The sequence below is a fragment of the Geotrypetes seraphini genome, chromosome 8 (genome assembly GCF_902459505.1).
Source record: "Geotrypetes seraphini chromosome 8, aGeoSer1.1, whole genome shotgun sequence".
Classification (NCBI taxonomy): domain Eukaryota; kingdom Metazoa; phylum Chordata; class Amphibia; order Gymnophiona; family Dermophiidae; genus Geotrypetes; species Geotrypetes seraphini.
The window spans coordinates 61224525-61242023 of NC_047091.1; the positions used below are offsets into that span (position 1 = coordinate 61224525).

Sequence of the window (17499 nt, forward strand, 5' to 3'; positions counted from 1 at the left end):
TCCTTGTGGTATTCCACCATCTTGACAAAGTTAGTTCTTTTGAAGTTTAGAACCTTCAAATTTGAGCAAGTCCTTTCGTCCCTCATTTTAATAATGAACCTCACCATTCTGTGATCACTAGATGCCAAATGATCACCCACCATAACCTCAGGAACACTTTCCCCATTTGTAAGCACCAAGTCCAGAATAGACCTATCCTGCATGAGTTCTGTTACTTATTGCTGGAACGATTCTTCCTTTAACGAATCCAAGATCTCTCTGCTTCTAGACTACCCCGTAGCAGGGACGGTCCAATCAACATCAGGCACATTCAAATCACTTATCAATAGTACACTTCTCCCTCCGTATTCGCTGTGATAGGGGATTAACAGAACTGCAAATAACTTTTTCATGTTATTTACTGTTTTCTATTAAAAACCATCATAAATATGGTGAAACCGCAAATAACAAGGTGGAAGACCTGACTAGTTCCTGAAGGAGAGGCAAAACACGGTGAAGAAAGTGATGGGAATCAGTGATTTTCTCTGTAAACGCTTGGAATTAGCGATTTCTCTATGCAAGCTGATGTACTTTGGGGGGAGGAGCCAGCAAGCTAAAAACCGTGAATAATCGAAACCGCAATTGCTGAAACTGCGAATACGGAGGGAGAAGTGTATTGCCCTTTTCTAGCTATCTTGTGAACGTCTTTAATTTAATCCTTGTCCATTTCTTCTGACTGTGAAGAAAATCTATATATTACACCAATGTAAATATATTTTCCATTCCCTCTTTTGAGATTAACCCACAGTGCTTCTTCTTTATCCACTATATCTTGCAATTCTGACACTTTAATATTATCCTTAACATATAACGCCAAACCTCCACCCTTTTTATCTACTCTATCCCTCCTGAATAGATTATAGCCAGGTACAACTACATCCCAATTGTGGTTCTTCGTGAACCACGTCTCTGTTACTACCACTAAATCCAATTCAGCTTCAAGTATTAGAGCTTCTAGATCTGGAATTGTGTTACCCATACTACGGATATTGGTATAAAATGCTTTCCAGCTATTGCTCTTTTGTCTCGTTTCAATAACGGTATTTGATGTCTTATATTTCTGAGAGTTATTAATTACCTCGAGACATTTTACACTATCAGGAAATTACTCACTATTGGTACAGTCTACTGTACTTGCTCAATTGGACTATTGTAACTCTGTTTATTTGGGTATTAAACAGGGTAGTTTAGATCGACTTCAGTTGATACGGTATACTGCAGCTAAACTTATTTTTGGAAAGAAAAAGCATGATCACGTATCCCCATTGTTGAGAAAACTTCATTGGCTTCCGGTTCATCATAGGATATAGTTCAAGTGTGCATGTGTTGTTTTAAAATTCCTTTATGGAATATTTGATCCTTCAGTCCCTCTTTGTTGGAATGCTATTAGATCTTTCCATTCAAGGATTTCAACAATCTATAAATTATCATTTCCATCTTCTAAAGGACTTAAATGTGCTGGGAAGCTCAGTAAATCTATGGCATTTAAATTGGTGGAAATTTGGAAAAGACTTCCAGATTCTTTAAGACTGTTAGGTCAACTACATCAATTTCGAAAAAAAATTTAAAACTTGGTTGTTCACACAATAGTTATCCAAGATTATTAGCTGACGAACAGTAATTAAGTATATCTTATTTTTAACCCTTTAACATCTATCTAATCTTAACTAATAGTATCCTTTCTATATGGCCTATTAGTATGTTATCCCCTTTTTAATGAACTGTAAACCGAATCGAGCTCCTTAGGGAAATGATCCGGTATATAAATTGAAGAGTAGATTAGATTAGATCCCCAGTAATTGTAGTTTAAAGCCCTCTTCAGTACATTAGCCAATCTGTTACTGAAGACACTTCGTCCCTTCTTGGATAGATGGACACTATCTCTGCTGAGCAGGTCTAGGAAAATCATTCCATGGTCTAGGAATCCAAAGCGTTTACATCTTCACCATCTACGCAGCCAAGAATTCAGCTCCATGATGAAAGTTTCTCTTATTTATCCTTTACCTAAGACAGGAAGGATCGACGAGAACACAGTCTGTGCACCTAATTGCTTTACCCTTTGCCCCAGGGCTATGAAGTCACTCTTGATATGTTCAGTGGGATGCCTAGCAGTATACTTTGTGCCAACATGGATAAGCAGCATAGGATAATTTTCTTTAGGCTTGATGAGTCTCGGCAAATGTTATGTTACATCTTGAATCTTTGCACCAGGCAGACAGCACACCTCTCTTGACATTATTTCCGGTCAGCAGATAGGCACTTCCGTATCTCTCAGAAAGGAATTACCAACCACCACTACCTTACGCCTCTTATTGGCTACTGCTCCAGCAGCTTTGAGACTTGTGAGCTCCATTTTCTTCTGTTCTTGAGATATTATTATATCTTCTACCTCTAGGGCTGCAAATCTGTTCTTCAATTCAACAGAAGATGGAGTAGTGAGGTTCACTTTGCAGGGTCTGGTGATTTGCATCCAGCCATCCTTTTTTAGCATAATGTCTCCAGCCCCCTTTGCTGGAGATCCCTGATGCTTCAAAATGCATATCTGGGATGGATTTCTGTTTTTCACAGATATCTCTTAGTCTTGCCACCTCATCTCTTAGTTCTTGTACTTCTTTCATGAGGGATTCAACATGCATACAACTTGTACATAAAACCAGATCCTGACCATGTATCAAGCCATCGGTCTGCACTGAGGCAGAAGCTGTAACAGGAGCAGCACCAGCTTTGTAGGTACAATGTTTTTATAGCCATTACTGTATCTGAAAGAGTTTTTTCAACCTGTGGGTAGAAAGAGCAGTACCTATCAAGGTTCCTACCCTGCTTTTCTTTTACTTGTTCAGCAAATAAGGAGCAGGTAGTTACTGTATATTTAAAAAAATATCTTGTTCTCCCGTTTTACAGTGTCAGCCATATTTTCTTCCATTTGCATCTTTGCATTCCTGACTACTCAACCAGCCTTTCTTAACTTTTCCAGATATTTTTGGCTGCCTTCCTCTTCAATCTTTTGTAATTTATGAAAGCTAACCTCTTTTTCTTTACCTTCTCAGCTACTACTTTTGAGAACCAAAGTGGCCATCTTTTCCTCTTACTTTTATTTACTTTCCTTACAAAATGGTTTGTTGCCCTTACAACAGTTTTGCCTACTGCTTTCCTACTTCTTCCAGATGTTCCCATCCAGACAACAATTTCTTGACATAATCTCCCATTTGACCCATCAGGTGTCTAGGTGGGACTCACATGCATGCAACGTATACAATATTATAAATTAGAGAATGACGCGGTGACAAAATTCATCACTGTTCCCGTTCCCGTGGATAACCACAGGAAACCATCCCATGTTATTCTTTAGTGTCTATCTCAACCTCAGTCCCTCGGCATCAGCATTCTTCAATGCAAGGCTTGAGGATCAGTGGCTCTGTCTATTCATACTCTGATTCTTATGTGAGCAAAGTATAGGATAATGAACCCATTGTGACATCACTGATGAGGTTGGCTCTTAGGCATTTGTAGAATGAGGCATTATGACAACACAATATCTGCTCTGAATACCAGAGACTGTCATTCTTTAGTATCTATCTCAACCTCAGTCCTTCTAAACCAGCATTCTTCAATGTAAGGTTTGAGGGTCAGTGGCTCTGTTTCTTCCCTCTCTCCTTACAAATGATATGGGAATGGTGATGAATTTGTCACCGTGTCATTCTCTACTATAAATCACCCATGCATCTCTTCCATTTGGACGCAAACACTTCTGCCACAGACGTCAAGTTATCTAGTTCCAGGCTAGAGATTTTGGGACAGTTTGGGATTTTGGACCATCCTAGTGCATTATTGGATTTGCAGCATTGATTTCAATGGGCAGGATCAAGCACTACAAATCCCATACTGCTTTGGGATGTGAGCTCAGTTGTTCGATTAAGCTGTTAAATCATTAGTTTTTGTTCTTTTTAAATACGATTTTAACAATTTTTAAAGAAATTGTGCTGTTTTATGTTTGTTTATTGATCTGTGTATGTACTTATGTAACCCGCATAGATGGTTTGGACATACGGGATAAAGGTGTTTTAAAATAAAATAAATATATAAAACCAGGACTGTCCCAAAATCTCCAGCCTGGAATGAGGAAACTTGGCAGCTTTGCTGGTATACATGCTTGCACCTAACTGGTAATCTATAAAAGTATCTATTTTCCTTTACAGAACAGATGCCACGTGGGTGCCCTTAGGGTGTCTAAATATAGGCCGCCCCCCAAGACAAACATCACCCATTATTCAGCGTGGTAGTGAAGACCGAGCAATACCAATGCCCGTTCTTGTTTCAGAACACAAAAGTTTCTGCCCTCAGTAGCTGCCCTCAGTGGTTTCTCCTTTTTCTTCTTTCTTTTAGCTTAGTCAGAATCAGTACAAGTCCAATAATTGGCTCTAATCAATCTTCAGACCTCCACTTAATCAAACCAACAAAATTCTCAGCTGGAGAGTCTTAGATAGTTTGCTTATACAAAGTATTTATACTCTTACAGACCTCAGTGGTACCATCTGTATGCCACTAAACTTTTAGAACATACAGAGCACTGGCACCCCTTATCGTCATTGGTCTCATATAGTGATAATTTTTTCTTATATAAATATTTTAAATATTTTTAAATATTTTAAATAATTCAATAAATATACTCATCTTCTGCTATGAGGGCGGGGGTAAGCACTCCGACGTAGACCTACGTTTCGCCCCTAAGGGAAACTTTGGCCGCGTTCAGCCGACCTACCTGTTCAGGGGGGATTTCCTTGATACAGCCCTTAGGGGCGAAACGTAGGTCTACGTCGGAGTGCTTACCCCCACCCACGTAGCAGAAGATGAGTATATTTATTGAATTATTTAAAATATTTATATAAGAAAAAATTATCACTATAAGAGACCAATGACGATTAGGGGTGCCAGTGCTGAGGTCTGTAAGAGTATAAATACTTTGTATAAGCAAACTATCTAAGACTCTCCAGCTGAGAATTTTGTTAGTCAGAATCAGGCCATAGGCACTGATTTACAACTCTGTGGGATTTTCCCCCTTATTTAAAAAAAAAATATATATATATATCCTTCCACCCTTCTTCGCTTGATCATTATAGTAATGGACCAGAGGCCAGGAGCCTTGAGCCACTACTTTGATTTAGTGGACCATGAGAAATTGTTACAATGCTTGGATGCTATTGGCATCAGAGGAGAGGTGTTGGACTGGTTTGGGGGTTTTCTTGTGTTTTGCACCTATCAAGTACGTTTTAATTATGATCTTTCTGGTACTTGGACTAATTCATCTGGCATTCCGCATTATCCCCATTGCTTTGTAATGTTTATATGTCATCATTAGGTGTGCAATTGTCCCAGCTGGGGATAAAGTTATTTAGTTACGCAGATGATTTTACGATCATTATTCCATTTGTTACCTCTCTCTCTGAAGTCATTCCTAAGACAACAGAAGTGTTAAATTTGATGGAGCAATGGATGACTGAATTTAGACTAAAGCTTAATTCAGAAAAAATGAAATTTTTTGTAGCTTCACCTCACCCGTTTGATACTAAAACATCAGTGTGTATCAATAAACTTAGCTGTCCTATTCAATCTATTATGAAGGTTCTGGGTATAATACTGGACCAGGGTTTGACTATGAAGGACCAGATGGACTCTTTGGTTAGAAAGGGTTTCTTTACTCTTTGGAAGCTTCGGTCCATTAGAGCGTATTTTGATGTTTCATCATTTAGAACTTTGGTACAATCTCTTATATTAAGTCAACTCGATTACTGCAATATTGCCTACTCAGCAATTTCTTAGAAGAATATGCAACGATTGCGAATGGTGCAAAATGCGGCAGTCAGGTTAATTTTCAGGTTGAAGAAATACGATCATGTAACACCTTCCTATCGAGTGCTGCACTGGCTGCCAATGGAGGCGCGTGTGAAGTTTAAGTTTGGTTGTTTTTGTTTTAAGGTTTTATTTGGTTTAGCTCCTAAATACATAACTTAGCTTTTCTCTTTTGCAACCAACAAACCTAAGAGAAGCTCACACCTGAATTTTGTTTTTCCACCGGTTAGAGGATGTAAACTTAAAAAACATCATCAATATCTTTTTTCATATCAGGCAGCATTATGGGGCAAAGATGTAGAACAATTGTTTCTACTTACTGATACTTATGGGGAATTTAGGAGACATCTAAAAACATATCTATTTTTGAAGTACTGTACTTGGGTAGTTTATTTGTAGAATTTTATCATGCAATAATCAGATCTTTTTAGGGTTTTTTAATTTATTGGCTTTTACCTTTTTAGTTTTATTCAATTTGTTGTATTTTTAACTATTGTAAACCACATAGAACTTTATGACCTTGCAGTATATCAACTGTTATTATTATTACTGCTTCCAGAATTCTGTATCATGGAAACTAAATCCAGCCAGCAGGTGGTGCCCTTGTTAATAACCATAACACCTCCCTCTGCTGGGTAAAATCTGACCTAGCAATCAAACTGAGGATTCTTCTCATGGCAACATTCAGCACTGCCATTAAATCACTCACTAATGGTGGAACAAATCACCTTATGGTCTTTGTAGCAGCGTGAGTGAGAGCGGGCCTGGAGCCTTGATAAACACAGCCACACAGCGAGAAGTAAAACAGTTTATTAATGAGCAGGGGAAAGGGGTGGCCTGTTCCTTTCACAGGTGAGGAAAATTACAAAACAAAGGCCAATCCTTGGAATCAAGAATTCTCTCCCATGGCCTGATCCTACAGGGCTGTGGTGTGCCCTAGACCAGGGGAAGTCAATTCCGGTCCCTGAGAGCCGGAGCCAGGTCAGGTTTTCAGGATATCCACAATAAATATGCATGAGATAGATTTGCATCTCAAGGAGGCAGTGCATGCAAATCCATCTCATACATATTCATTATAGATATCCTGAAAACTTGACCTGGCTCCGAGGACCAGAATTGCCTACCCCTGCCCTAGACCAATGGTTCGCAACTCTGTCCTGGAGGACCACCAGCCAGTCAGGTTTTCATGATAACCTTAATGAATATGCATGAGAGAGGCGACAGGCATATAATGAATATGCATATGATGGAGGTGACAGGCATGCAAATCTGCTCCATGCATATTTATTAGGGCTATCCTGAAAACCCAACTGGCTGGTGGTCCTCCAGGACAGGTTTGGGAACCACTGCACTAGAGTCTCTCAAAAGGCAGCACAAACAGCTTGACTGGCCTGGGTCCACAGAGTTAAAGCTCTTGTCTTCCAAATTGCAGGATTCCAAGAAAAACTTGACCTGAGTGGAGCTTCTGCTGCTTACAGTGCAGTGAAGGCATGTGCTGGAGAGCTTCTCCAAACTACTCTGGGCCTCCCTGACTGAGCTGTGTTAAGGGTTTTTTTTTCCCTATCTAGGCCTTTCTCTGCCTTTACTGAGTCTTCCCCTCCCTGCCATGTTGTGTGTTCTGTAAGGTGTTTATTAAGATGATATAGCAATTTCCTTTAGACACCTTCACAATCTCTTTAAAACTGCTTCTAGGATGATGGTCTTTAACATGTTCACGGCACAGGGTCTGGCACAGGATGATGACATGACATCAGAGGGATGACTTGTGTGATTCAAGCCTGAAAACCAAACAGACAAAGAGCTGCTAATGAGCTGCTGATTGTGATAGTATAGGACACAGTGTATATGAATTAATAGCGTGAGCATTGATTTGAGTTTCTGATCATGTGATTTATAGAAGTCCTACCCTGTTTCCCTGAAAATAAGACAGTGTTTTAATTTTGGGCCCAAAAAATGCACTAGGGCTTATTTTCGGGATATGTCTTATTTTTTTCATGTACAATGATCATCTCTCCCTTTCTCTCCTTCACCCCAATTCTTCCTCTTTCCTTTCTTTCCCCCACATGTGCTACATCTTTCTCCCCTCTCACCCATCCCCTTGTGCCTTCCCTCTGCAGCTTCTTTCTATTCCTCCCTCCCTCCCATCCCCCTGTGCAGCAGAACCCCTTACACTGTGCACAGGATCTTTCTATCCCTCCCTCCCTCCCTTCCATCCCTCGTGCAGCAGAACCCTTGAGCAGCACCCCCCACCTCCGCCATGCAGCTGATCCCCCGCTGACCCTCCTATCCTTCCATCTCTCCCTCCCATATGAACCCTGCCAACCGCAAGACCTACATACCTTCCTGTAAAGAGCAATGTCGCTGGGGCCTTCCATGTGCTGCATTGCTGATGACATTATCAGTGATGCAGCAGAGGGAATGTCCCAGCGGGAGAAGGCCGCAAAGCAGCCTGTTTAGAGTGCTGCCGACAGTGCTCTTTGTAGGTCTCGTGGTCGGAGGGTCGGTGGGGTTTGGACGGGAGGGAGAGGTGAAAAGATGGGAAGGTCAGCAGGGGTTCGGCTGCACGGCGGAGGCGGGAGCGGAGTGGGGGGAAGGGAGAAGTGCTGCTCCGGCGAATCCAGAGACTAAGGCTTATTTTGGGGGAAACACGGTACTTGTTGTTCACAGTTGTTTATGCAATACTTAAGATAAGGTTATGGTTTGTTTGCATTTTTTAAGTTCTCAGTGTGTCTTGTCAGTTTGATAAGTTTTGATATGGTTGAGTGCAGGCAAAGGTCTGGCTCTGTAAAACTCCATTAAAATGTTCATATTTGCCAAGGCCTCATTGCCATATACCAGACATGGGCAACTCCAGTCCTCAAGAGCCAGAATCCAACCAGGTTTTCAGGATTTCCCCAATGAATATGCATGAGATCGATTTGCATGCACTGCTTTCAATGCATATTCATTGGTGAAATCCTGAAAACCCGATTGGATTTCGGCCCTCAAGGACCGGAGTTGCCCATGTCTGCCATACACTGTGCAAGCTGAAACATTGAGCTCAGCCTCCTCTTCCACTTATGCAAATTAGTGTCTGAAGGGGGGGAATAGGAGTGGGCTGCAAGCTTGGGGCCTGTTCTGGCTCAGGGGGGGGGGGGGGTTCTGCAGGGAGTGAGTGCTATGGGGAGAAGGAGCTGTAGAGGGGGTGTCACAGAAGGGGTAGCAAAAGCTGAAGGCCAGAATATAGCGGAAAGAGTCTGTTCTGTGCAGCACTCTTAATTCAACACACCTGCAGTAAGGAGCAGCAGGGAGACAGCGAAAGGGACAGGCTGTGGGAAAGGCCCCACACAGCTAACTTCAATTGTGTGTGCTGTGGGAGGAGAAAAAAGGAGAAGAAAAGCAACAGTGCAGATAGTACTGCTTCCTAGTCTCCATATAGAATTCTGTATAGGTGCAGTAGTGTAGTTTTGGGTGGGCCCAAGCTACGGATCTCTCTAAGCTGAGCAGGAGTCCTCCAGTTGCATTGCTACCAGTGGGGGTTGGGCTTCAATATTTCAGTCACTAAGGTCAGACAGCTTTACTGTCCCTCACTATTGGGATAGTGAAACAGCACCTCCCACTGGTAGGACTGTAGGTGAAGGATTCCTGCTCAACTTGGAGGGAATAGTGGCCCAGGTCCACCCAAGACAATTTAGCAGTGGCTGCCTTTCTCCCATCTCTTCCACACATGGGAGCATTTGCCCCCCACTCACCAGCCCATAGCCCGGCAACTCCCCCCTTTCTCTCAACCTCCCTCTTCTTGAACCTCATCACCTTTGCAGGCAGGAGTTAGTGGCGTGTATTTGCTTCCTTTGCCAGCCCCACAGACTTCCCCTCTGCTGCACTGCACGCTGGCTGATGTCACTTCCTGTTTTCTCTCTGGCGGGACACAACAGAGGAAGCCTGTGAGGTTGGCACAAGTAGCAGATGCATGTTTGCTGCTGCCGCCCAGAAACTGAAGTGCACTGGAGGGGAGTTGCTGGTTCACGTGAGGGGGAGAGTAAAGGTTAGGGTTACCAGATTTTACGTCAGTAAAATCCAGACCCCCTATACCCGCTCCCAGGCCCTTCCAGTTCCACCCATCCCCGTCCTGTTATACCCCAGCTCCGTCCTCAGCTCTGTTCCCCACTGCCTGTTCATCGGGAGGAGGCATCTGCACTTGCGATTTTTTTTCAAAACCCAGACAAAGTTCCGGGTTTTGAAAAGACATCTGGACATGTTTGAGGAAATTCAGACATCTGGTAACCCGAGGAAGGTCCACCCAAAATAACAGGTCTGGCTATGCTACTGGTGCAGTGCACAAAATTCCTTCAGGAGTATGGCATCATTGGCAACCAAAGCCAGGCTGTATCCACCAATGCCTGAATTTAAAGGATATCACTGGTTGATCACTGCTGCTTGTCAAATCATGGTCTATCGTTCTCCATTAGCACCGGAGGTAGTGCTCAAAGTATTGTTATGCCATACTCAACCACTTTTTCCAGTGGTCAGAAACTGGAAAGTACTTCCAAACTATAATGAATCATGGTCAACATACGTCAAAAAGACAAACCTAAACAACCTCAGCCATATTAAGTAGAGTGTTTATGAGGCTATTAACTCAATGTACTTATCTGATTTCCATCCTAGATACCTTTGCCAGCAAAGTGGCTGCAATGCAGGACCAGTACGCGGACGCCTGCATCGGCAATGTGACCGGGAGCAATGCCGTCAATGTATTCCTGGGGATTGGCGTGGCCTGGTCGGTGGCAGCCATTTACTGGGCCTCGCAGGGAAAGTACTTTGAGGTACAGACGGGAACTTTGGCCTTTTCCATCACATTATTCACAATCTTCGCTTTTGTGAATATCAGTGTGTTGTTGTACCGGCGCAGGCCTCAAATTGGAGGCGAATTAGGGGGTCCCAGGGCTGCCAAGATTACGACAACTGTGCTCTTCATAGGGCTCTGGCTCCTCTACATCTTGTTTTCCAGCCTGGAGGCCTACTGCCATATCAAAGGGTTTTAAAGGGCCAGCCCAGCAGGACGAGGTGGAAGAGGAAGATGCCACCAGAGTAGCCTCCGGCAACACAGACTTGCGGTGCCTGCAACATTCCAGTGCCCCACCGACGGGGGCCCCTTTTTTTTAACCTTAGGGTGCAGAACAAATGCTTCTCTCTGTGCTCTCATCAATCCCTAGTCTTTTTCAACTGGCATTGCCCCAGCACCTAGTTTTAAGCGAGGAGATGCAGGGAAGAAATCAATCCAAGTCTACTGATCAACAGCATAAGGGCTTCTGAGCTGTCAGAGAAACCTGGCCAAGTCTCTAAGAATATTCCTCTTCATTTGCTGAACTGCCATGCTCCATCCAGCTCAAGTGTTAAAAAGAAAGCAAAACAATCCTTCTAGTTAGTATTTACAACTATTTATTATTTAACTGATGTGTTCTTCTCAACAATATTTTTTTTTTGTAATGTAACTTTCTTATGATTTATTTTGTGGTGTTATTTATTTGTCGCTTACTAGGCCGCTACACTTTTTGGATGCCAGCAAGAGGCTCTTTCCTTCCTTGCTCATTTTCTGGGACCTGATGGTTAACCCGACCTAAGCACCAAACATTTCCAGCTCCTGGTTCCACACTGGACTGATGTTCTCACTTTGTGCTGTAGGGGAACGACTTCCGGCCCAGCCATCAGCATTTCTGAAACTGATCATGCAACCCAATACAATGGAACAATTTTAACCAGCCCTACACATTTTATAAGGTGATAGCATTGCCTCATTTTGGCTAAACACTGACCTGCCCATAAGTCTTATTGGGTGGTTCTTTATTTCCAGTCAAGAATTATTTTCCACCTTTTGCTACTGGTTTTCTTTTTGCAATGAAAACTGTTCTCTCTTTGGTAAGACCACAATTGGAGATCATTTGTTAGCTTGTCTGTAAAGTATTCACACCTAGACATGGGCCTCTAATCATGGCAGGATTAAGGCTGTGGGGGCGGAGGGTGGGGGTTCTTGGTAAACAAGCTCATGCTCCCATTTTGAGGCAGACCTGGGGAAGCCACTGCTTGCCCTGGATTAGTAGCATAGAATGTTGCTACTATTTGGTTTTCTGCCAGGTATCATGACCTGGTTTGACCACTGTTGGAAACAGGAAACTGGGCTAGATGGCCCATTGGTTGACCCCAGTATAGCTGTTCTTGTGCTGAGCTTATGCATTTTAAAACTCCTGCAAATGAGGTATTGCATCATTTGGACTACAGAGGAAACCTATCGGAGGAGGAATCAGCACATAGGAAGTGGTGTTCCCCAACTCCTCCTGCAGACCGAAGAGCAATGCACAAGAATGGGGAGAATAGACTGACCTCTGCAGGTAGCGAAGGCTCAGGTGAGGGCCGGCTTAAGAGATTACAGTACTTTGGCCCATGGCCGGCCCATTGGTCTGTGTTCCGTCCCACCTGGTCTATGCCCCGCCCTACCCTGGTCGTGCCCCTCCCCCGGGCAGTTCCCGCCTCTTCCCTCTGATGCTAATGCTTGGTTCTGGCAGGATGCAGCTTCATAGGCCAGCAACAGTGTCAAACAGTAGCGTCAGAAGAAGGAGGAGGGAAGTGCTGCACTTTCATCCTCTGACGCTGACAGTAGCCCTCCCCTCTTGTGGCAGCTGGCCTATGAAACTCCACTCTGCCGGGACAGGGAAGCAGCATCAGAAGAGGAGGAAAGGTTCAAGCCAGCAGGATAGCTTAAATTATGGGCCAGTGACATTACTGCCCTGGGCCATTTAGCATCCTTTAGTACCGGCACCCTGGGCCATAGCCTCACCTTGGTCCATAGGTTAAGCCAGCCCTGACTCAGGCCCTTCATCTCTCTTTCCTGTTCCTCTTCCCCTCCCCCCCCCCCCCCCCCCCCCCCAATACATGCTCATTCACTTCTTTCTGCTGGCATCTGAATTACCAGGTAAATATTTGCCTTGGGAAATACCGATTTAATTCATCTAAACAGGCCCCTCCTAAACATGTGGGCCCTAGGCACCTGCCTAATTTGCCTATGCCCTAAACCAGGGGTAGGGAACTTCGGTCCTCAAGAGCCGTATTCCAGTCGGGTTTTCAGGATTTCCCCAATGAATATGCATGAGATCTATTTGCATGCACTTCATTGGGGGAAATCCTGAAAACCCAACTGGAATACGGCTCTCGAGGACCGGAGTTCCCTATCCCTGCCCTAAACCTTCCCTGTCTTTGATGGCAAATAGTGAACAGACACCTCAGTATATTGGTGAGCAGCCATTAAGTAAACAGTTTTTGAAACTATCCACGTGATTATGATTGCTTTAGCAGTATTACTTTTGAGCGTTTCACCAAAGCATCTTAAAAAATATTAAAATAGCAAGACCCTATAACAGGTATTTACTCTGCTGTCTTATATATATATATATATATATATATATATAAAAATAGAACAGGAATCTCCAAACTTGTCATGGGGCCCCGCTGCCAGGTAAATTTTCAGGATATCCGCAATAAATGTGCAAGAGATACACTGCAGACCTAGTACAGATTTGGAAAGCCTCAGAAGAAATTTAAAAAGGAGTGAGTCCATTACATTGCTCTCTGATGATTGGGATATGCTGCCCCAAAACGTGAACTACAAGTCCCAGACTGCAGTTGGCTGGCAGTCAAATCTAGCTCTCCCAAAGGACTCCCAGTGTGCACAGACCCAATGCAGGGACTGACTAGTTTGAGAGTTTCTGTGGGCTGGAGTGAAGGTGGCAGTGTAGGGAAATCACATAGGATCCTACTCTTCTCTTCACTTCCATGCACTCCCCCTCCTGCTGTTCTCTTAGACAGAGGATGTTAGCACAGTATGAGCATGAAGGAATAGGCCTCTGAGGATGTGACGATATAAACTCACGCTCCCAAATTCTATACAGGGTACTAAAAACTGGGCATGCAGGGGTCATTTACATGCATAACTAAAATTTCTAATTCACACTAAATTGTCATTAAGTACCAATAGCCAGGGCAGCTCAATGGCACCCTGAGCCAACTTTGATGGCAGTACCTCCCACCAGCGTTGTCCCTGCCCCAAAAGCTTCGTGGTTTTCTCTTTCAAACCCCTAGTCCGACAGTGCTCCCTCGCCTCCCTCCTCCCTCCTCCTTCCCCCACAGCCCTCTAAACATTACCTTGCTTGCTGGTAGCAACAAACTGTTTTCAGCTAGCTCTGGGTCTTCCCTCTGCCATGTCCCACCGACAAGAAATTGCAGGCGGGAAGTGGCAGAGGGAAGTCCCACGGCTGACCAAAAGCAACCTGCTGTTTCTATCTCAAGCCATCTTAATAATGGCCTGTGTTGGCCCCCACCCAGCTCACCTGAAGGACTCAGGAGTCTGACAGATGCTGTCCCCATGCTATCTCATATAACTTTATTGAAGCACCAGTGAGGGGGGGGGGAGGCATTGCCCCCTCTCTTTCAAACCTTGAAGCAATTGAATCTGAGGTACCAGTGGGAGGGGGTCGAGATGGGGCAATTAGATATGAAGCACCAGGGGAGGGGGGCAGTGCCCTTTAAGATCCAGCCGCGCTGAGTTAGCTCCCACTCAGCTCACCTGAAGGACTCAGGAGTCTGACAGATGCTGTCCCCATGCTATCTCACATAACTTTATTGAAGCACCAGTGTGTGTGTGTGTGTGTGTGTGTGTGTGTGTGGGGGGGGGGGGGGTGATGGAGGGAGGTATTGCCCCTGTCTTTCAAACTTGAAGCAATTAGGCCTGCTCCCTCTTTCACCAGTTCAATTGGACCTGCCCCAGAAGCCTTCTTTCATCTGTCCAATTGGGACTTAATCACCAGTAGGGGGGGGGAAGTCTTCTTTGATATGTCCCCTCTTTCACCATGATATTTGTCTGATTGAGCAGCAGATTCAACAAGGTAAGCCTTGCCAGCAATGAAACGGTCGTGCTGAATTGTCCTAGACCCCTAAGCCCAGAAGCTGAGGATTTTTTTCACCCAGTATCTCCAGCACCTTCACCTGTGGTTGAGCCGGCCCTACCAATAACAGTCCTAATTAGCATTAATCTTTAGTTTTGCACATAAATTTAACACCTGTGCCTTTTCCATAACTGTAGCGTCTTTATTCTATGGCGCGTAACTCCATGGGGGAGAGGGTTGTGGACATGAGAGGGGCATGTAGGGTCAGGGATGCACCAAGCAATTAGGCACTAAATAATAGAATACTGTCAGTTGCATGAGCAATCAGGATTAGGGTTACCAGATTTCCTCTTTAAAAAAAAAGAGGACACCTGACTGCCTCGCTCTGCCCCAACCCCGCCCCCACATGGGCATCATGTCTCCTTCCATGAGCTTGGAGTCGCATCAGGAGGGCCTCTGCACATGCGCGGACATTGACGTGATGATCATGTCGACGTCTGAGCATATGCAGAGGTCCTCCGGAGGCGGCCCCGAGTTCAGGACCTTCCAAAACCCGGACAAACTGCCGGGTTTCGGAAATCCCTTCAGGCACCCGGACAGTCCTCTAAAAAGAGGACATGTCCAGGTTATCCTGGACATCTGATAACCCTAATCAGGGGTGGACTGACCATTTGAGCAATAGGCATTGCTTGAGGGCCCACAGCAGTAGGGGGCCCACTCTCTCCTAGCTTCCATCTAATTTACAAAGCCGCGCTAGCATTTATAGCGCCGGCCGCCAAATTAACAGCCGGCCGGTGCTAAAAATGCTAGCGAGACTGTGTAAAGGTGGGGGTTAATCACTTGTGCCATCTGAAAACCTTGTAATATAGTGGTATTCACTCTTAGTCCTCAAGGGCCATCTACAAGTCAGATTTTCAGGATATCCATAGTGAAAATCGAATGCCTGCAAATATCTCTCATGCACACTTGTGTTAGAAGTATCGTGAAAACCAAACCCAGTCGTGGCCCTCAAGAACTGAGAGTGAAAAAACATTTCTATAATATAATTATTGTGCACTGCACAGAGGGGCAGGCCTACTGCTTCTTTTGACAGACTTCTAGGTGGACTGTGGAATGCCATCACAGCTGACTAGGATTTCTCCTTAAAGGCACAGCAGTTTCCCCAACAGACCCCCTTCAGAGCATACCAAGGGCAACTGGTTGAAAACGTTTTTTTTTTCCCCTCCAGACTAGCAGAAAACTTTATGGAAATAAAACGAGTTTATTCAAATTTTATGCAAGTTTTGCTGAGTAATGAATGTAAATTTTCAGGGGTTAAAATACAAAATAATAGAAAATTAAAGGAAGTCAATTCATGGATCAACTGAGTTTTGTCCAGGACCCTGCCTACATCCCCTAATCAACTATTCTTAACTGTGCAAGAAGGCAACCGAGTCTCCAAGGAAGGAACAGCATCTTCGGGTTCTGAAGCCTGACTCTGCCTCAGTTCTGTTCAAGGCTCACCCTTCAGCTTTGCATTTTTTCGCTAAGCAAGAGATGGAGAATTGAAATATCACTGCCAATCTCCCTCTCTCCTTTTTTTTTTTTTCCTTTGAATTGCTGGGTTTCCCCCTTCTGGGGGTTTGTGGAACTGCCACCATGAACTTTTCCTCACCTTGATTATAAATCTGCCTGTACTGACTTTTAACGTGGAAAAGAACAGAAAATTCTCAGCATGCTATTGTTACTGCGCAAAATCTATAACTTTACAAATACATTGATTTATTTTGTAAAAAAAAGATTGATTTTTGTCTGATGTGTTTATTATTGGCGGAGTGTATGAGAAAAATGTAGATGTGGTCTCTATTTCTTTCCCTTTCCTGGATAGTTTCTCCACTTTTTCACTAATTTCTGTGTCACTGTTGGCATTTTACAATAGGGGTTTTCAGCCCTGATTCAATCCCTTTGTCCATCTGGGAGCAGAATAACATCTTGGAATATTCACCAAGAAGGCCGAACTTGGAGGCAGGTGGAACTGCAGGGCTGGAACTAGGACAGGAGTCTAGGATGTTGCCTCAAGCACTATCCTCTCTCCCCCCCCCCCCCCCCCACCCCTTTTACAAAACTTTGGAAGTGGTTTTTAGTTCAGGCCGGCGCACTGAATACGCTGCTCCCGACACTCCTATGAGCGTCAGGAGCAGTGCAGATAATTCAGCGCACTGGCCTGTGCAAAAAATCGCTTCCACACTTTTGTAAAAGGGGGAGGGGATATTTCCTGAGGGGAGGGGAAAAGGAGAAGCACAGCAGATCGCATGCCACTGTTTCACACAGTTGTGCCCTGGACGTCATATCACCCAGTTCTAGCACTGAGGTGAAGGATCATTCTGGCATCTTCCAGTGATTTAACCAGAAAAATGAATAAGGTGCAGTAGGACTGGAAGAGTGTCATTGGCTGGGATCCTTAGGCACAAGCCCTTATATTCAAAGAGACAGAAGACAATGAGCTGCTGGCGGGAGGAGCCACTGCCCAGTACATTGCCTCCTCTGGGCTGGCACCATGTTTGAAAAATCTGGTAACCCTGCTTTTGTAGAATCATGCTAAGGGCTAGATTCACAAAACATACCGATGGTTTTGTGATTGATTCACAACCTGATTTTTCCCCGACCCGATTCACTAAACAGCTGTGCGATCAATCTCCGATCTGATCCACACATGCAA

At 44.2% G+C, this 17499-nt stretch overlaps 1 protein-coding gene across 1 annotated transcript in view; it reads left to right on the forward strand.

Annotated features, from left to right (window-relative positions):
• Positions 1-11015, forward strand: part of SLC8A2 (solute carrier family 8 member A2) — a 298636-nt gene extending 287621 nt beyond the window's left edge. The window contains exon 7 of the mRNA XM_033955764.1: positions 10534-11015. Within this exon, the coding sequence (XP_033811655.1) occupies positions 10534-10910 (377 nt within the window). The 3' untranslated portion in view covers positions 10911-11015. The remainder of the gene's footprint in view (positions 1-10533) is intronic.
• Positions 11016-17499: the final 6484 nt, after the last annotated feature.